General features: G+C 46.7%; 1 protein-coding gene across 1 annotated transcript; it reads right to left on the bottom strand.

The window, feature by feature from the left end:
• Positions 1–290: 290 nt before the first annotated feature.
• SNAPC1 (small nuclear RNA activating complex polypeptide 1) lies at positions 291–18,240 on the bottom strand. The gene is made up of 10 exons (XM_045017005.1): positions 17,957–18,240; positions 14,260–14,419; positions 10,605–10,745; positions 9,960–10,064; positions 8,764–8,922; positions 8,220–8,294; positions 6,890–6,952; positions 5,037–5,181; positions 2,763–2,849; positions 291–884 (listed from the first exon to the last, which is right to left on the bottom strand). Exons 1-10 carry the CDS (start codon positions 18,082–18,084, stop codon positions 850–852), a joined length of 1,098 nt encoding a protein of 365 aa, XP_044872940.1. The 5' UTR covers positions 18,085–18,240; the 3' UTR covers positions 291–849.
• Positions 18,241–20,345: the final 2,105 nt, after the last annotated feature.

The raw sequence follows: 20,345 nt of genomic DNA, 5'->3' as shown, positions 1-20,345 counted from the left end.
TGGCCAATACTGAGAAGTTAAATGTGCAGCCACAAAAACAAAAAACAGATTAGGTACCCACCCTGCTTTTGTGAGGAAAAACAGCCTGGGTGCCATCAGTGAGTGGATTTTCATGCCACAGGTTTGTATGTGTTACAACTGTGCTTTTTAAACTTATCACGAGACAGAATCCAGTAAAAAGATTTATCACAACTGAATCTGGGCTCAAGTTCCTAAACATCATATCATTGTGAACTAAAAGCAGGCCACATGTTTATAAGTGTTGGCACAATGAAACGGAGCATACGAACTTAGTAAAAAAAATCATTTATTGCACTTAGTAATCTTAAATGGTCACTAACATTACAAAATTAACAGTTACGTTCCGAGGTTGTAAGAGTACTGATAGCACAAGTACAAAATATTCATCCATATAGTGTACATACTCAGTGTTCTTTGAGTAGATTCTGCTAAAAGATAGTTGTGTGTGTTAAACAGGAATGAGTTATAAATATCAACTCACATGACAAAAGCTAGACAAAAAAAAGCAGCCCTCTACCCCTGATCGTTTCCAATACAGGTATAAGGACACATATACAATTTAGTTTTTGGGAGGAAAAAGTTTCCATTCCACTCTACCTTCATCTGGGTTGTACCATTACACAACATATACTGAAGTCACTATTTACAGTTCCACATAACCTGTAGTTCTAGTAGGAGTAATTTTTGCTTTGTGACTTCATTTGATATGCCTGCATAGAGATGACCAAACCAAATCATTTACAAAGTTGTTTTAGACATTTATACTTGACCATAAAAAAAAATTTAACAGTCTAATTCATATAAGAAATTCTTCAACTTGATCCTTTCTTAACGGGTTCTTTTCCTTTTAGGGCGTGGAAGATCTGACAAGAAGAGATACAAGAGATTCAACAGCCTGTCAGATGACTGATTTTATAAATAAGAAAGTCAAATAAAAGCTACAGCATACAATTTTATTCAAAATATTAGGGACAGTATAGCCCTTCAAGTATCAACTAGCACTATAGGATCAGATTATTGTACTTTAAAGTTTATTCAGATATATAAATACCTTGCAAGCTCTCTGCACATGAACTCCCAATGACCTCAATCTAAATTTCACACATGAAGTGCTTAAAAGACTGGATCCCAAATGTTTCATGTCTCAATTGATTGCATATTTATCTGTAACAAGTCTGTTTACCACTGGCATTATCCAAAAAAGAGCTGTCCTCCATTTCCTCCTGATTTAGACATACGGAAGTGCTGTTAATCCACATGACCATTTAAAGGGCATATTAGTAACTCACCTGAATTGCAATGAATTGCATTACTACAGTTTAGATTTGAAGTCAATAAACTAAACACTAAAAGTTCGCTACAATTACATTTTTAATGAGGTCTTCAGATGAAAGTCTCTCCTCAGCTCTATGAAAATTCCTTGCCCTTTAAAAAGGCAAGGACATACATGCTCCCTCTCTATTAATCTATTTTAATATGGTTTCTATAATGCTTACCCCACAAGAGCTAAGTGCCACATGTGGGGTAAGTTAAAGCCTATCAATAAATTATCCATCACCTTTCCCACTTAGCCTCAGTTTCACCTTAGCCTTTCATATTAATGGTTAGATTCACTGGTCCGTTAAGTCCACTTTGCACAGTGTACAAGGTACAAAGTGACCTTAATGTGGCTGGAGACAACCAATTTCTCCTCTACTCCTGGCACACCTACCCACCACACCCCAGACATGTCAGGGTAGGATGGAAAGTACTGCTGCTATACATAGTCCTCCACAGGCATGAAGGAGCAGCTCTAATTTGCACTGGGTGGCACAGAATCAGGGAGCTGCCACCATTTCCAGACAGCCCCCAGTTCCACCAGGACTGAGCTCTGCATGGGCACAGTGGAAAATCTGCCCTGGAAGCTTCTGATCACTGGTCAACTCAGTGAAAATAGAGATTTTAGTAATGCCCTAAGTGCAACTGCAGTTTCCATGGATCAACTCCAGTGGAAGTTCTCTACTCTAAGGTTGGCTTTTACTTTTAAGTAAAAGCTATGTTCTCCTTAATGACACAAACAGATGAAATATATCAAAATCTTCTTCCCTCTTTTCCATTACTAATGGAATCATATCCCAACCTTGCCATGCAGTCTCTAATATTGCAGAAAAAGTCCTTACTCCATGTATATAGGGTTGGCTCTTGATCCTTGGTTTGGCTGAGGGAGGATTGCCCCTTTATGTCCTCCGACTGAGAGGCTAGCCAGGGCTAGTTTGGCCTCCATTGCAAGTTAGTCAAGAGGCTGTTCTACCATGCATCTTTTTAGCAACTGGGAGAACACTCGAAAGAGGTTTTATTCTCCCTTTTAATAAATAAGAATTGTAAGTTCACCTACACCATTTGCCAAGAATAAATATCCTCCTTTTAACTGAGGGCAATCTTTTCTCTGACTGCACTATATTAGGAACAACATGGGAAAAGATGCATATGGCATTACAAGACTTTTAAATGATTATTCATGTGCTTGCAGGGTGCTTGCTAAAACCTTGTGCTATTTTATGGAAATAAACTTGCAGGTTTAGAAATAGTCCAGCTGTGACAAGATCGGAAAACCAGAACTGCAATAGTTATAATACAGTAGATAGCGTTCTTAATGACACCTTCTGTACTTTGAAAACCACAAATATATTTGCAAAAAGAAACACTAGACAGTAATTAATTACAATAAACATATCTCAAATTTGTAAGGACTGCAGTCATACCTTCTTCACTGGAATTCTCTTCTTCTGTGATTACAGGCATCCTACGATTCCGAGTAACAACTTCCTTCTTTATTGCTTGTATCCTATCTACAAAGAAATATTCAGGGGAAAATTGCCACCAGTTATTAAAGTCTCTGCATCTCAGGTACAAACAATCCAGACAGATTGCTTTTCTAATCAAGAGAAAGTAAGCAGACATCAGTTGCTACTGAGTTTTTAGCACCTTCACAGAACCTTAATTTGGCTCTTGAGCAATAACTGGTAATATAAACATAAAAGATACTAAACAAAGACTCTAAAAAGATGAATGCAGGGTTAGTTAACATTAGCCAGAGAGATTACAGGGAATAAAGAGGTTTTGCAGATAAAGTGCTACAGATCCATCAGACCAAACAAAAGCACGGGAATGAAATTCATAAATAAAATGGCTGGAATACTTCAGTTTTTCAACACTGTCTTAAGAAAATAAGGTCAGACACCTAATGAAACCTTGGAGGAATACTTGGAGGAATGTACGAAAATACTTGGAAAATATGACTACATAAAAATGAGCTGATCCAAATGATATACATCTTAGGGTGCTGTGACAAAGTTTCTCCTCTGCCTTGGTGGGTCCTGCGCTTATTGGCAGATTTGCTCACCTCAGTGATCTTCCCCACAGTCTGGGTCAACTCCTCCTGTGTCTGATCAGGAGTTGGGAGGTTTGGGGGGAACCCGGGCCCGCCCTCTACTCCGGGTTCCAGCCCAGGGCCCTGTGGATTGCAGATGTCTAGAGTGCCTCCTGTAACAGCTGCATGACAGCTACAACTCCCTGGGCTACTTCCCCATGGCCTCCTCCAAACACCTTCTTTCTCCTCACCACAGGACCTTCCTCCTGGTGTCTGATAACGCTTGTACTCCTCAGTCCTCCAGCAGCACAGCCTCTCACTCTCAGCTCCTTGTGCCTCTTGCTCCCAGCTCCTCACACGCACTTCCTCTCCTCTGGCTCCCCCCTGCCTGACTGGAGTGAGCTCCTTTTAAAACCCAGGTGCCCTGATTAGCCTGCCTTGATTGGCTGCAGGTGTTCTAATCAGCCTGTCTGCCTTAATTGGTTCTAACAGGTTCCTGATTACTCTACTGCAGCCCCTGCTCTGGTTACTCAGAGAACAGAAAACTATTCATCCAGTGACCATTATATTTGCCCTCTTCCAGACTCCTGTACCCCACTGATGTGAGTCTGTCACAGTGCTCAGTGAATTAATGTACTGACCTACTGAATTATTTTTGGAATGTAGGAAGATAAGCCAATGCCAGACTGGATCAGATAGTCCAGTATCTTGTCTTTTACAGTGGCAGGTACTAGAGGAAGGTGTAAGAACCCTGCAGTAGGCAGAACTGGGGTAATCTGGTTCCCATACTTGACCTCTCCTTGATCTCTACTACAGCAGAACCTCAGAGTTACGAACTGACCTGTGTTAAACAAACTACTAAAAAAATAAAGGGAAAGCAGCATTCTTCATCTGCATAGTATAATTTCAAAGCTGTATTAAGTCAATGGTCAGTTGTAAATATAACAGAATTAAAAAAAAACCCATTTGATGCAATGTTTTCAGTCCTATTAAAAAACAATGCATTGGATGCCAACAGTGTCACCTGAACTGAAAATTGACTGAAGTACCATTAATGAGGGCAAAAATAAATGGCACTATATTTCAGATGGGAGCGGGACACATCTGGCGAGGTACTCAAGACATCTGTATTATTAACTAACCTTCTTAAGTATCTTCATTAATAAGCTTAAAGAGCAGATAAATACTGAATTCTTAAATGGAGGATATTCATTCAAGAACACAACAGGAACAAAAACAGAAGATAGAAACAAAAGCAGAAAATCAGGCTATTTTTTCTGGATTTTGGGCTAGGCTCCCTGGAGCTATCAACATTCATACACTGCTCCTACTTTCACGAAGGCCAATCCTTGCCCAAAAGAAGAGAAAGAACAGCTGGTAGTCTGCCTTTGTCATTTAACTCACCAGTGAGTGTAGATAAAAAATAAGAAGCATTCTACCCTAGTTACTGGCAGTAAAGAAATGTTTGGGGGGAGAATTACCAAGAGCAGAGATAAGAGTTCACTTTAGCTTAGCCACAGCTCTTTCCACCCTCTGAGGGAGAGAAGACAATTGAGCAAGATCAGACAAATCAGGTGATAAGAACTATAACCAACTGCCTTGCCTGACAGAGGGGAGAGAAGAGTTCCTTAGCATCTCCAGTACCACTAATATAATGAAGAATTACCTTTGGTTTCCAATGAGTTTCCCTTCTGTGTCAACTGTGACCCCTCTCTGCTTCTTTTACACCTGGGACTTTTCATTTTTCCCTGATCAGACCCAGATTCAGAAGATTCTAGTTTAACTTGACGGTGCCTTCTTGATTTGGAGGCCTAAAATCCAAACAAATCCATTAAGCAACAGAAAGGAATCTAACTACTACATACACACAATAGTGATACACAGCAAGTAAATGAATCTTGTTAGGGAAGTAAGACACGTTAAGAAATCTTTCTGTCACCACCATCATGCCAGTGATCACAGTCTACTTAACACAGCGGTTCTCAACCAGGGGTCCGGGGACTCCTGGGGGGCCGCAAGTAAGTTTCAGGGGGTCCACCAAAATAGAGAGGAGGACCAGCATTAGACTCACTGGGGCCCGAGGCAGAAAGGTGAATCCCGAGCCCTGCTGCTGGGGGCTGAAGCCCAAGCCCCTCCTCCTGGGCTGAAGCCAAAGCCTGAACAACTTAGCTTCATGGAGCCCCCTTTGGTATGGGGCCCTAGGCAATTGCTCTGCTTGCTACCTCCTAAAGCCAGCCCTTAATCTACTGAAAAAACAGTTGTTAGGGCATGGGTGGGCTGTGGAATTTTCATAGTGGGGGGAGGAGAGGGGCGGCTCAGAAGAGAAAAGGTTGAGAACCCCTGGTTTCACCAACAAGACAATAATGACAGTAAGTGTCTGTAGTAGTTAAGGAGTGGGCACCCAACTCTTTAAGGCACTTTTGAAAATCCCACCTCCTAAAGTGTTACTATTTCAGACTAACAGTGCTTATTTGACATTCAAATAATGAACACATTGTGAGACTTATTTTCAAGAACACAAAGAATGTCCTCATGCTACATCAGCCTTGATTTTTTTATAGTTATTATTAAGCAATAAGTAGCTAATGTTAAGAACATTTCTTGTGTAACAAAGACAGATTACCAAGACCAAATAGGGTTTTTACTGTCCAGTTTTGGGCTCCATTCTTCTCTTAGTTGCCTGGGAAAGCAACATCACTATACCTTCAAAGTTTTACTACCGTATATTCAAAACACTACTAAAATCACAATATAAATATGTGCATCCACATTCCCCAAATTGAGAGAAAAATGTTTAAGTGTGTATCTACTATAAAAAACAATCCAATGGAGATCAGGGAATTTCATGTTCATTGGTTCAATGACTAATCAGATCTAGAATAATAAAAGTACTTGTGTGACTTAGAGGCCTAGGTTCCATTTTCAAAAAGTGACTTCAGAGCTTAAGTCCCATTCACTTTTTAAAACTTCCAAGACTTTGAAAATTAAAAGCATTTAGCGCCCTAAATTCTAAAGTCACTTTTGAAAATTTTACCTCATTTCATTTGACAGATGAAAGTATGGGAGTTTTTTTGCTTTGTTTTTAACTGCCAGAATAGATGGTTCATCCTGGGATTAGAGTCATGGCAGCTTTTTGAAAAAAAGTGTGTACAAAATTCTGTTCTCAGTTACCTGTGTAACTTCACTGAAAAAAGGGGTGTGCACAGGTATTAAATGAAGGCCAATTAGGAAAGTTCCTTATGTCAGGACTAACAGTTACGTCACGTGCCAGACTAGAATCCAGCTCACTCTCTGAACATCTGTATTGCTTCCGCAAAGCTAATAGGAGTAGTAAAAACTTGTTTTTGTTGCCAATAAGGTGGGTAAGACTGAATGCCCAATGGGAGCAGGGCTTGAAGCAGATGGTGCCCTTTTGATAAATCACTTTTCTGACCATATTACAATTTAAGTCAATGCAAGTGTTTTTGGAAAGGTAATGACTAACAATTCCCTTACAAAGATACCTATTTATTTACTTACCACGGCAACTGCATTATAGGACTTGTATTTGATTTTAGCCAGTGCATTTGCTCTTTCAGAACCCTGTAAAGAAACAAGGAAAAAGTCAGAAAAAAAAACAGCTAAAAGTTAGCTTCCAGCATATCCCCTTAATTTTCTTCTGAGCTCATTTTTATTTGCAATCACAGAGCTTTTCACCCAGATCTCAAAGTGCTTTACTAAATTGGGGAATCATCATCCCTGTTTTATATATAAGGAAACTAAGTACAGCTAGCAAGACATGCCCAAGGGGTCACCACATGTCCAAGACCCTTGTCCTATCCTCTGAACCATGCCAACTGTGGTCTTTATAGGTCTGCTTGCATTCATACAGAAATACTTTGACTTAGTATTTTTCAAGCATTAGAGCAAGGGCCACAGAACCTTTGCTGCTATGTCTTAGCTGTCCATTGATCTTGTCCTTCATTATGAAAATCACAAATAAAATGCAAGACAGACTCACTTTGCTCAAAGAAACTTGCATGATAAATGAGGCAGCGATCCCTTCTGTGAATGTACAACCTGTTTATAAGATTCATTCGCTATGTCTCTATAGTGGAGTTGGACATGGGGGAAGAGAACAAATCTCAATATTTACAGTATGCAACTTGATGGAATATAAAAGTGTACTAAGGAGGCAGTTTCCACATTACCTGATATAACATTCAGTGAAAGGGCAATATTAAATTAAGAAACAACTGCTTGAGAGTCATTGTAGAAGATATATCTTGCAAACTGTGTCACTGTAGAGAGCTAAGTGTGTAAAGTAAGTGCCGCTAAAAAAGTCCTTATTTCAGTAAAACAAACTATCAGATTTCCAGAGTAAAGCAATGGTGACTTTGGTTTTCCTAGGTTTCCACAATGCAGAAAATCATACATGCAAATAGTTACCTTTCTATGGGGTTCAACCCAGCAATTATTTAAACAAAAAGCACCACTATGAAACAGTTTATTGTAAAAATTGAATACAGCATTCAGTTGAAACTACAGGAGAACCAAAAAAGAATTTGGCCAGGATAGTAGGGATCAAACCCCTACTTCTGTGGAGAATGGCCATGGCATTCTTCATGAAAAGTGTTCAGGACTTCTCAAGTTGTGACCTGTGTCCACCACTGACAGAGAACATACTTGCTAAAGAACACCAACACTACTTCCTCCAGAACTCTGGAATTTGAAGGTCTCTCAGGTTAGTACTGGCCAGGCTTGACCTGACTACTGTTTAGCTTCCTGACTTGATCACAGATTGACATGCTCTCACTGCAGATTAGGTTGTCCAATAACATTAAGATATTACACAGTAAACTTTTCTTACTTCTGAGTCTTGAGAAGTCCCTCCTTCCTTTTTGTCAGTCATTTCTTCACTATCTTTAGCCTTTGAGGAGGATTTCTGAAAAAGTATAGATATTTAAAACTCATTCAGGACTTGAACAAGACAACTTTACTATGCACATTTTCAGGTATCGCAGTTTCTATTTGACAACATTTAAAAATTTTAAAAATCAATTTATTTTAGGAAAGTAACCACATTCTCCCTTCTACCTCAGTCTAATATTTTAATTACTAGTACCATGGCCCTTGCGTGACTTCAAAGTAAGTGTGTGTGGCACATTTAACATTTACATTACAAGATTGCTTTAAGTAGGGATCTATGCATTCATGCACCACTAATCCTTCAGACTTCCATAGAGGCAATGTGTACATATTATGTATTTGGTGTTTCACTCATTACAAATCTTTTAAGACAAAGCTTTCATTTATCATTTGAAAAATATATTCAGAGGCCTTCACACATTTAATACATTCTACACACTCATGATGACCTGTACTGCCACAGCATAATAGAGACTATCGCCTACCATTTTGTTCTGCTGCCATTGCTGATATTCCAAAATCGCATTCTTAATATTAATTACAAATTCATCCTTTATCAAGCTCAGAGCCTTGTCCGGCTGGGATTTGTCAGTGGAGATCAAACACTTCATTTTCTGATAGTGGTCATGAACATTCATCATTTCCTGAAGTAAAAAATGTTAAAAGCTTTAAAAAAGATGTAGCAACAAATAAAGAATATAAACTTCTGATTAAATATGGACATTGTGCATATAATTTTTTTTTAAATCACAGTATATTGAACTAGCAACTGTTTTAAAAAGGAGGTTGTTAAAATTAGCTGATCACTGTCAGTAGTAGCAAGTCACAAGAATGTATTAAAATCTAGTATCAAGGTCCCACCAGTTTAGTGGAGAAGCAGAAGAAGACAGACCGTGCACTAAGAAAGAAACTTAGTAAGAAACCTCAGTGGTACCAAGTAATTATTTTCAGGCAGAGATTTCAATCTTCAACTGTTTGAGGCATTTTAAAGTTTCCCCCCATTTCACTGTTAGTTAATGATTTCAGTGGCAGTGGAGGACATGAGATGGGGGGCAGGTCTTCCTCATGTACAAGTCGAAGCTGCTAGAACCAACTGGAAGAGACATCATGAACCAGACGGCTGGTCGACATGACTAGACATGTAATAGAAGGAAAACTCTATCCTGCTTCCAGTGCCAAAGTTTGTACAGGTAACGTTATACTAAACAAAGGGCGAGCAGTAAAATGACCATGATTTAAAATGGGAAAATAGGCAAGGGTAAAAAGAAGGAAAAAAAAGGCCCCAATCCTGCAGCTGATTGTATGCTGGTACATCAACACGCCCACTTGTACACAGTCAGTTGTTGAATCAGGGCAAACACAAATGTCAAAATTTAAATTAAAATACTGTCTTTTGCAGTGTACTTCCACTACCCCTTGTCTGAGAATTGCCTATTTGGATTGGAAGGGAATAGTCCTCTTATCGTCTCTGTGAAGCACTTTGCACACTTTCGGTATTATATAAATATCGTAGTCCTTCCGTGAAAATAGATGCAGTGTTTCAGAACGGATGGTAAAACTGTTGGTACACATAATTGTCCTCATTTCTGTAACAGAACTTTTATGAGGCCCAGATTATACAATTAGAGAAATTATATTTGACAATAATGATAATTATTTTGTAGCATAAGAGTTACTGTACCTCCAACACATCATTAGTGATGAGCCTGCTTACTCGGTTACTTAGCTCCTTAAATTCCTCTTTAAGTTGAGTTTCCCGAATCTTTTTCTTAGTTCTGAAGGATAGCTGTATAAAGATGGGTATATTTTGAAATACACAGTAAAAGAAATGTTTATAACTATGAAAATTCTCACACTGACAGTCAAAAAATGAAAGATGCTGAAAGGCATGGATCTAGAAAACAAGGTGATCCCGACATTCAGCTGTATAGATTTATTTTCAGGAATTTAGTCTCATAGCAGTGATTTAATAGCTTTTGTGAAACATTTGTTTTTAAAAAAGATGTTCCTTCCTTCACTGTTATCAGAAATTCAAGCCACCAAAACTCAGAAAAATTGAATGTTAATTTCTACAGATTAAAAGCCATGATAAATCATAAAGCTGCCAAAGCAATATTTTTTCAAATAATTGCTTGTTTTTTAAAGCAGAACATTAGATGTAAAGTACCTACTGCACTTTGGGGTATTGTAAAAAAGTAACTGCAAACCAAGTGCATTGGTGCTGCTCAACTCTCTCCATTTCTTATTTTTAGTTGAACATTGTACAACAATTAGAAGATAGACAGGGATTTTCTAAAGGAAGTAAGTTCTTTGTGCAATAACTCACAAGTCTGGGCATTGCTGTAAAGTGAAATGCTTTGTCTAGTCTCAGCTTCCTAAATATGTACGCTGCATCATAATGCTGGGCATTTATCAGATCCTGTTGAAATCTCTGAACTTCAAGCCACTCCTTGAGTGCAATTCTGATCTGCAATAGAAAAGAGGAATCTATTTTACTGATACACATTTCCTTGAACAGTGATTAGAGATTTGAGCTGACCAGTGGAGTAAAGTCATAGCATGCTACAAACGAGACACATGCCTGTATAGGGTGTATATGACAGAAGTGACCTCAAAACTACCGAAAAGATGCAGTAACAGATTCTAATAGCAACAAGTAATTCATGTAATTTCTGTGTTTAGTATTCAAGGTTTAGCCATCTGTTTTGACAATGAATACAAAGATGCCAACCTTGCTCTGACTTTTAGGGATGTTTATATAAAAAAAAGTTAAGAAGGAATTAGAAAGGTTACTTGGACCAGTTGACAAGTACCAAAGGCACAAAGCCAAATACAGACAGGAGGTCTGAGTAGCACCCTACCAAATTCACGGTCCATTTTGGTCAACTTCATGGTCATAGGATTTTAAAAATTGTAAATTTCATGATTACAGGTATTTAAATCTAAAATTTCACGGTGTTGTAATTGTAAGGGGGGTTGCGTACTGCAACTCTTACTTCTGCGCTGCAGCTGGCGGCGGCGCTGCTTTCAGAGTTGTGCAGCTGGAGAGCAGTGGCTGCGGGCTGGGAGCCCAGCTCTGAAGGCAGAGCCACCACCAGCAGCAGCGCAGAAGTAAGGGAAGCATGGTATGGTATGCTGCCCAGCTCTGAAGACAGCACAGAAAGGTGGCCACACCATGACCCCCTAAAATAACCGTGTGACCCTCGTAACTCTCTTTTGGGTCAGGACTCCCAATCTGAGAAACACTGAGCTCCCCCGTGAAATCTGTACAGTATAGGCCTAGGCACACAAAAGACCAGATTTCACAGTCCGTGATGCACTTTTCATGGCCATGAATTTGGTATGGCCCTAGGTATGGGGTAGCGTCTTGAATGCTTGAGGTGCATTTTAGATCACTATGTGCGATGGATATGTCCATGGAAAAAAGTTCACAGTATGCATAATTTTCACCCTTTTATAACAGTTTAAATTGCTTTACATTCATTTTTATGGTCTATTTTGAATTTCTGAAACCATTTTCAATTTTTTGGTATATTTGGCTATTTTTAATCACCCATATCAGCCATTTTGATTGAGAATGGCAGCTGGTGAACTTTGGGGCAAGTGGATCATGGCAAAAAATAAAATAAAAAATAAAACCATGGATGCTTGCCCCCAAAATTTTCCTAGGCAGGGGGCCAGAGACCATGCGCACATGTACAGGGCTCCATGCCTTCACATAGCCATGACATCTGCCCCTGGTGAAACCAGAACCTCTCCTCCTCCCCACCTATCTGCCCAGAGAAACCAGGAACTCTCCTCACTGTCTATGTTCAAGTAGGACCTTGCCCATCCCAACTTCCCCAACAGGGAAAAGGGGAGGATTGGCCCTAGGAAAGCAGATCTCCTATGCCACCTAGGGCTCTTAATTACCTTGGCCATTCCTTGGTCTGGACCTCATTCCCAGGATGATCCTCCTCCTCTTTTGTGTTCCCTCTCTCCTCCTCCTCCCCCACTGCCTGAACTGTAAGGGTGTGATAGGAAGCAATCTAGGAATCTGGAATGGTATTGGGGCACTGGTTTCCCCACCCTCGCCACAGGCTGCTCATTGCTCTCTAAATGCCCCGTGGGCAGTGCTGATGCGTTCTAAAAAGTACCTACAGCGCATTAACGTAGTGCAGCAGGGTCCACAGGAGACGGAGAGCAACACACAGCCTGTGGCTTGGGCAGTGAATCAGGCACCAAACGCCATTTAAAATTGTCACTGCTTTCTCCTATCAGATTTTCACTGCACAATCTGCACACATGCCACAAAGGCAGTGAACAGCCTCGGCACTATTTGCTGTGTTCATCAGACCCGAATGGTAGTGACCGATGCAAAAGCATAGATTTAAGACCTGAATTCATAATTAAAATGTACAAACCGGGAGGATTATTGAAAATTAGGGAGGACTGGCATCTCTCTGAATAGAGGCGAGCAACACTTCTCTGAAAGAGCAAAAGTCTTAGATTCTTAGGTGGCTGAAACACTATGTTTAGCTATGAGTGTGCAGACTCAAGTTCATGGGTTTTTTTTTAAATTCCATTCTAAAGTTGTAGTTTTATCAACACTGCAATATTTTACAGACGTACCTTTCCCTCCCTATCTATTCTGTCAACCTTCCACTTTCTCCAGTTGATCGCAACTTCTTAGGATCACTGCTAAAACATATGATGGTGGCAGCCATTTGAGTTTTAAATACCTGTAAAGTTATTACAGGTTTCACCAGTTATCTCAATTGAATTACCTGACTTGTCTGAAGTTAAAGCATGCACTGTCACAGCATTAGTAATTTTTATTTCAACCAGTGAAGTGCAACTTTGGGCCCAAAACTTCCAAAGACTTACATATGCACATATTTTTACTCATAAGTAGTCTAATTATACCTTTCCTTACACTGCATTTCCAACACCACCTTTACATTTTGTTTCTTCTCCAAAATCTTTCTGATACTTCCACACTATTTCAATTTATCTCATCGGTCCCTGCCTCTCAGACCACATATGCACTTCCTTTCAACACAGCACTTGGAAATTTTACGGACACTTAAATGTCAGGGAATAAACCTACTAGTTAAAGACTAATGTCAAAGATGCCTCTCCCCCCGTGCTCCTTGTGTTCTGATCTACTAAGGTGAGAAGTTAATTCATACACTCCTCAAAGCTGTAAAGAGAACAATGTAAGGATTCTTACCTAAGTGCCATTATTTTAACCTGCTCGGGAACTCCAGCTAGGTGTATGAAAGATGTTTTTTCTCCCCCCTCAGGGTAGAGGGAAGACTTTACATTTTCCTCTTGTTTTCCTCTCCTACCCGGAGGATCCTGGTTGTGAAGTTGGCTCCTGCTACTTTACCCCTCAGCTCTTGATGGTGCAAAAAGGATGCATCTACTCTACACCTCCCACAACATCTCTTTTTAGGTCTCCCTTTCTAAGGAATAGCTTGAGAACATGTATCTATATTGCTTATACCTTTCAGGAGAAACTGCAATTAAACTCAATTTGCCTGCTGTATATATGGTTCTGAAGAGTAACAAACGAAAACTGATGAAACTTTGGTCAGTTTTCACTTTGCTACACGTTGGGAAAAACGTAAGCACCAATAGCTCTCTGCAGCACTAGGAAAAGACTGCTGATCAGTTTACTCTCAGCTCACATTGGAAAGCCTAGAAACTTGAATTTATTATTTTTTAAACAAAGGAGTTTTTCCTATAGGCACAGGCAAATGATATTTTCAGTTCTGAAAAATACCAGGACTTTAGTTAATTTAGCCAGTGTTTAGGCTCTCAGACTTTAATGAGGGCAGCTTTCTTAGTGGGCCCATTTCTTCCAGAATACTCATGTTTTTATTCCTAAAAAAGAAGAAAAAGTCTCTTCAAGTTGTGATAGTAAAACATACAAGAAATCTTAATACAATCATAAAAGTCTGATATTCTTTTGAGAATGGATCCTCAAAAAGACTTACCTTTTGTTTTGGCTTACAGAGTTGCGTACTATACAATCCATACAGAAGATACAGAGCACCAACACGAATTTGGAAAGTGTAAGGGGGCAAGAAGTATCGCCATGCCAGATCCAACGCCTTCTGTGTAAACTTATTCTTCTCTAAAGGCCTTGTTTGACCACTAAACAAACAAACAAAAAAATAGATAAAAAGCAAATAATTATAAGCGCAGTTTTTAAAACCCATTAATACATTTAAAAAACTTATGCTAGACTAAGGTCTGATTATAACTGACGAATCTTCAAGGGGGAGGAGCGGGGGAGGGGGTGCCGGGCTTCGGGGGGTGGGAGGAGAGCTGGGCCTCTCACAGCGGATGGGGGAAAGCGGGTGAGGGGGTCTCTCACGGGGGGGGGGGTGCCAGGTCTCTCACGGGGGGGGGCGGATGGGGGAAAGCGGGTGAGGGGTCTCTCACGGGGGGGGGAAGCGGGTGAGGGTGCCGGGTCTCTCACAGGGGGGGGTGGACGGGGGAAAGCGGGTGAGGGGTCTCTCACGGGGGGGGGGAAAGCGGGTGAGGGTGCCGGGTCTCTCACCGGGGGGGGAGGGGTGTGGGAGGGTGCGGGGTCTCTCAGCGGGGGGGGTGGGGTGTGGGAGGGTGCCGGGTCTCTCACCGGGGGGGAGGGGTGTGGGAGGGTGCCGGGTCTCTCACCGGGGGGGAGGGGTGTGGGAGGGTGCCGGGTCTCTCACCGGGGGGGGGGGGGGTGTGGGAGGGCGCCGGGTCTCTCACCGGGGGGGGGAGGGGTGTGGGAGGGGGCCGGGTCTCTCACCGGGGGGGGGAGGGGTGTGGGAGGGTGCCGGGTCTCTCACCGGGGGGGGCCGGGGGGTGGGGGGGTGCCGGGTCGCACACCGGGGGGGAGGGGTGTGGGAGGGTGCCGGGTCTCTCACGGGGGGGGGAGGGGGGGGGGGGTGCCGGGTCTCTCACGGGGGGGGGAGGGGTGTGGGAGGGTGCCGGGTCTCTCACGGGGGGGGGAGGGGTGAAGGGGGAAGCAGATGAGGGCTGCCGGGTCTCTCAGGAGAGGGGGGAGAGGAAGGGTGCCGGGTCTCTCACGGGGGGGGGAGGGGTGTGGGAGGGTGCCAGGTCTCTCACGGGGGGGAGGGGTGTGGGAGGGTGCCGGGTCTCTCACGGGGGGGAGGGGTGTGGGAGGGTGCCGGGTCTCTCACGGGGGGGGAGGGGTGTGGGAGGGTGCCGGGTCTCTCACGGGGGGGGAGGGGTGTGGGAGGGTGCCGGGTCTCTCACCGGGGGGGAGGGGTGTGGGAGGGTGCCGGGTCTCTCACGGGGGGGAGGGGTGTGGGAGGGTGCCGGGTCTCTCACCGGGGGGGAGGGGTGTGGGAGGGTGCCGGGTCTCTCACGGGGGGGGGAGGGGTGAAGGGGGAAGCAGATGAGGGCTGCCGGGTCTCTCAGGAGAGGGGGGAGAGGAAGGGTGCCGGGTCTCTCACGGGGGGGGAGGGGGGGGAGGGTGCCAGGTCTCTCACGGGGGGGAGGGGTGTGGGAGGGTGCCGGGTCTCTCAACGGGGGGGGAGGGGTGTGGGAGGGTGCCGGGTCTCTCACCGGGGGGGGAGGGGTGTGGGAGGGTGCCGGGTCTCTCACCGGGGGGGAGGGGTGTGGGAGGGTGCCGGGTCTCTCACCGGGGGGGAGGGGTGTGGGAGGGTGCCGGGTCTCTCACCGGGGGGGGGAGGGGTGTGGGAGGGTGCCGGGTCTCTCACCGGGGGGGGGGGGGGTGTGGGAGGGTGCCGGGTCTCTCACCGGGGGGGGGAGGGGTGTGGGAGGGTGCCGGGTCTCTCACCGGGGGGGGGGAGGGGTGTGGGAGGGTGCCGGGTCTCTCACCGGGGGGGGGGGGGGGTGTGGGAGGGTGCCGGGTCTCTCACCGGGGGGGAGGGGTGTGGGAGGGTGCCGGGTCTCTCACGGGGGGGGAGGGGTGAAGGGGGAAGCAGATGAGGGCTGCCGGGTCTCTCAGGAGAGGGGGGAGAGGAAGGGTGCCGGGTCTCTCACGGGGGGGGGAGGGGTGTGGGAGGGTGCCGGGTCTCTCACCGGGGGGGCGGGGTGTGGGGGGGTGGCCGGGTCTCTCACCGGGGGGGAGGGTGTGGGAGGGTGCCGGGTCTCTCACCGGGGGGGGCGGGGTGAAGGGGGAAGCAGATGAGGGCTGCCGGTCTCTCAGGAGAGGGGGGAGAGGAAGGGTGCCGGGTCTCTCACGGGGGGGGGAGGGGTGTGGGAGGGTGCCAGGTCTCTCACCGGGGGGGAGGGGTGTGGGAGGGTGCCGGGTCTCTCACCGGGGGGGAGGGGTGTGGGAGGGTGCCGGGACACTCACCGGGGGGGAGGGGTGTGGGAGGGTGCCGGGTCACACCCCGGGGGGGAGGGGGGTGGGAGGGTGCCGGGTCTCTCACCGGGGGGAGGGGTGTGGGAGGGTGCCGGGTCTCTCACCGGGGGGGAGGGGTGTGGGAGGGTGCCGGGTCTCTCATGGGGGGGGGAGGGGTGAAGGGGGAAGCAGATGAGGGCTGCCGGGTCTCTCAGGAGAGGGGGGAGAGGAAGGGTGCCGGGTCTCTCACGGGGGGGGAGGGGTGTGGGAGGGTGCCGGGTCTCTCACGGGGGGGGGGGGTGTGGGAGGGTGCCGGGTCTCTCACCGGGGGGGAGGGGTGTGGGAGGGTGCCGGGTCTCTCACCGGGGGGGAGGGGTGTGGGAGGGTGCCGGGTCTCTCACCGGGGGGGAGGGGTGTGGGAGGGTGCCGGGTCTCTCACCGGGGGGGAGGGGTGTGGGAGGGTGCCGGGTCTCTCACGGGGGGGGGAGGGGTGTGGGAGGGTGCCGGGTCTCTCACGCGGGGGGTGAGGGGTGACGGGGGAAGCAGAGGAGGGCTGCCGGGTCTCTCAGGAGAGGGGGGAGAGGAAGGGTGCCGGGTCTCTCACCGGGGGGGGAGGGGTGTGGGAGGGTGCCGGGTCTCTCACGGGGGGGGAGGGGTGTGGGAGGGTGCCGGGTCTCTCATGGGGGGGGGAGGGGTGAAGGGGGAAGCAGTTGAGGGCTGCCGGGTCTCTCAGGAGAGGGGGGAGAGGAAGGGTGCCGGGTCTCTCACGGGGGGGGAGGGGTGTGGGAGGGTGCCGGGTCTCTCACGGGGGGGGAGGGGTGTGGGAGGGTGCCGGGTCTCTCACGGGGGGGGAGGGGTGTGGGAGGGTGCCGGGTCTCTCACCGGGGGGGGGAGGGGTGAAGGGGGAAGCAGATGAGGGCTGCCGGGTCTCTCAGGAGAGGGGGGAGGGGTGTGGGAGGGTGCCGGGTCTCTCACCGGGGGGGAGGGGTGTGGGAGGGTGCCGGGTCTCTCACGGGGGGGAGGGGTGTGGGAGGGTGCCGGGTCTCTCACGGGGGGGAGGGGTGTGGGAGGGTGCCGGGTCTCTCACGGGGGGGAGGGGTGTGGGAGGGTGCCGGGTCTCTCACGGGGGGGAGGGGTGTGGGAGGGTGCCGGGTCTCTCACGGGGGGGGAGGGGTGTGGGAGGATGCCGGGTCTCTCACGGGGGGGGGGAAGGGGAGGGGTGCGGGGGGGGCCAGTCTCGGCCGAGCAGCGCGGGGACGATGCCGGACCCCTCACGGGGCGGAGGAGGGAGGCTGCCGGGTCTCGCAGCGCGGGGACGATGCCGGACCCCTCACGGGGCGGAGGAGGGAGGCTGCCGGGCGTCTCACTGGAAGATGGTGTGGAAGCGGCGGTCCCGCCACAGGCCGGCGAACACCTCGAAGCGGACATTATCCGTCTCCTGGAAGCTGCTCAGCAGCGCCTCGCAGTCCGTCTGCAGCCCCGAGACGCAGCTCATCCCGCCGCCGGGCCGTTCCCCCGGGCAGGCCTAGGCAGAGCAAGACCACCAGCACCCATTGCGCATGCGCACGGCGCCAGCCACAGCGCCCAACGCTATAGCGCGCTCCCTCAAGCAGCAGCACAACCGGGACCCACTGCGCACGCGCCTATTCAGTTCCCCCGCCCCACTTCGCCGCGCCTGCGTGGATTTCCGACACCTCTGACCCATCAATCCCCCCTCGACACAGCCACGCCTCCTCCCCCTGCCCCTCGCTCAGCCAGCGCGCACGCGCGCACGTTCAACTTTCACCGACTGTCCTTGAGCTTCTCTAGCCGCCTTGTGGGGGAGGGGAGTGTTTCTCCTGCCCTTCCAGTGAGGGCGGGGCCAGGGCTGAGTGAGGGGAGGGCAGTTAGGGGAGCCTGCCCCCACCTCAGTGATGGCAGTAATGTGGGGGCTGGGCCGAGTGAGCCCCCCCCCCCAACAAACAAAACAAAGTGGCAGCCCAGTGCCCAGGCAGTGTCACTCAGCCACCAAGCCCGCATGGGTCCTAGGAGCCCTCCCTATGGCGGGGCACAGTTGTTGACCTGTATCAGAGGGGTAGCCGTGTTAGTCTGGATCTGTAAAAGCAGCAGAGTCTTGTGGCACCTTATAGACTAACAGACGTTTTGGAGCATGAGCTTTCATGGGTGAATACCCACTTCATCGGATGCTGAATTTCATGGGTTAGTTGTTAGGCTTGCCACTGATCACATCCAACCAGAAGTGTCATAGGTTCTTGTCTACAGGGTCCGAGAACTCCATATTGAAGGAGGACTCTCGGGGTTCTTGGCAAAAATACTTACACTGAGGACAATACCAAATTGATAAAAGCTTTATTGAGATTAACAAAAGAATAATAAATGCTATGAAACTTCTCACTGAAAAACAGTAAAAGAATTCCAGAACTCCTGGTGGTAACATTCCTATTATACGTCCCCTAAGCTAACATACAGCCTTCTTTGAGGACCTGGTAATAGGAGGTGAAGAACCAGCCTCCTTCCTGGCATGCCTGATAACACGATGGTTCTGGCTTCCCCAGGAGTTAGGAATGTTGAGTGGTTATACTGTACTACACAAGCTGAGCTGATAGCGTGATAGAAGATAGAATGATAGGTAGATTAAAAAAATAGTCTATAGAATATAGGAGAACAAAGAAAAGAGAAATCTCACTAAGATATCCTTACATGGTATTTTATAGGATCTTGATGCTATGTAATTCAGGCCCAACCTACTACACCCAAATATTATTTCTGTACCCTAAGAAATTTATAGGTACCTTTATCCTATAGGTTAGTGGATTATGACACTTGTTCTCTATGTATTAATCATTTTTTAAATATGGAGATACACCTATCTCATGGAACTAGAAGGGAGCTTGAAAGGACATTGAGTCTAAGCCCCTGCCTTCACAGCAGGACCAAGTACTGTCCTTAGTAGATTTTTGCCCTGGATCCCTAAATGGCCCCCTCAAGGACTGAGCTCATCACACTGGATTTAGCAGGCCAATGCTCAAACCACTGAGCTATCCCTTCCCCGTCACTCTAAAAACTGCCAACCTAGGCTCTCTTGGTGACTTCCAGGTTGTGGTATACCCTGCGGTTACCAAACGGTTGCAGACGCCAGATGGACTGATCAGTGTTGTGTGTAGTTCCTCCCTTTGGTTCTCCAAAGTTCAGGGACTACTTCTATCTGTGCCAAAGGTTGCCAGCTTTTATGCTGACTTACTCTTAACTGATCATACTTTTAGCTATTTAGCAGATCCTACTGGATACCAGCCAGTAGGCTTCTTGCATTTCAGCAAAACTTATTCTATGTATAATTATTAAGAAACACATATCATATGCCTCAACACATCCTAATTTCATAGGAATTAATACTGATAAAATATAAGAATCATATGTGAAATGGATTAATTCAGAAAGAAACATATTATTTGATACAGCTGGCTGGATTAGTAAAATATAATAGCTAGCAAAATAATCCTACGGGCTACACAGTGCAGGCTGTATGTAAAACAATGGCATATCCACTCCGGCTCAGCCAGCGGTTTATAGCAGCCCTGATCAGAGTGTCCCTCACAGTCCCCAGCTCCAGGCATTGATCTCTCCCTCAGCAGCACGCCTCCTCAGTGCCAGCCAGGTTTTGGGGGTCCAGGCAGAAGGAGAGCCCCCAGTGGATGAGGAGTATTGTGAAGGAAAAGAAGAAGTGGGGGGAGTGTCACAGTTCAGGGCAGTTGCACT

Source organism: Mauremys mutica, chromosome 4 (assembly GCF_020497125.1).
Source record: "Mauremys mutica isolate MM-2020 ecotype Southern chromosome 4, ASM2049712v1, whole genome shotgun sequence".
In the NCBI taxonomy this organism is placed as follows: domain Eukaryota; kingdom Metazoa; phylum Chordata; order Testudines; family Geoemydidae; genus Mauremys; species Mauremys mutica.
The sequence above is the reverse complement of the archived record's forward strand: the minus strand, read 5'-3'. Positions and strand labels throughout refer to the sequence as shown.

Bases quoted from the DNA above. Each gene is read 5' to 3' on its own strand.
- SNAPC1 (XM_045017005.1), bottom strand. From the start codon at position 18,084: ATGAGCTGCGTCTCGGGGCTGCAGACGGACTGCGAGGCGCTGCTGAGC. The intron at 14,420-17,956 runs GTGAGACGCCCG...TTGTTTGTTTAG, and splicing joins CGCTTCCACACCATCTTCCA to TGGTCAAACAAGGCCTTTAG. The intron at 5,182-6,889 runs GTAAGTAAATAA...TTTGGATTTTAG, and splicing joins CCTATAATGCAGTTGCCGTG to GCCTCCAAATCAAGAAGGCA.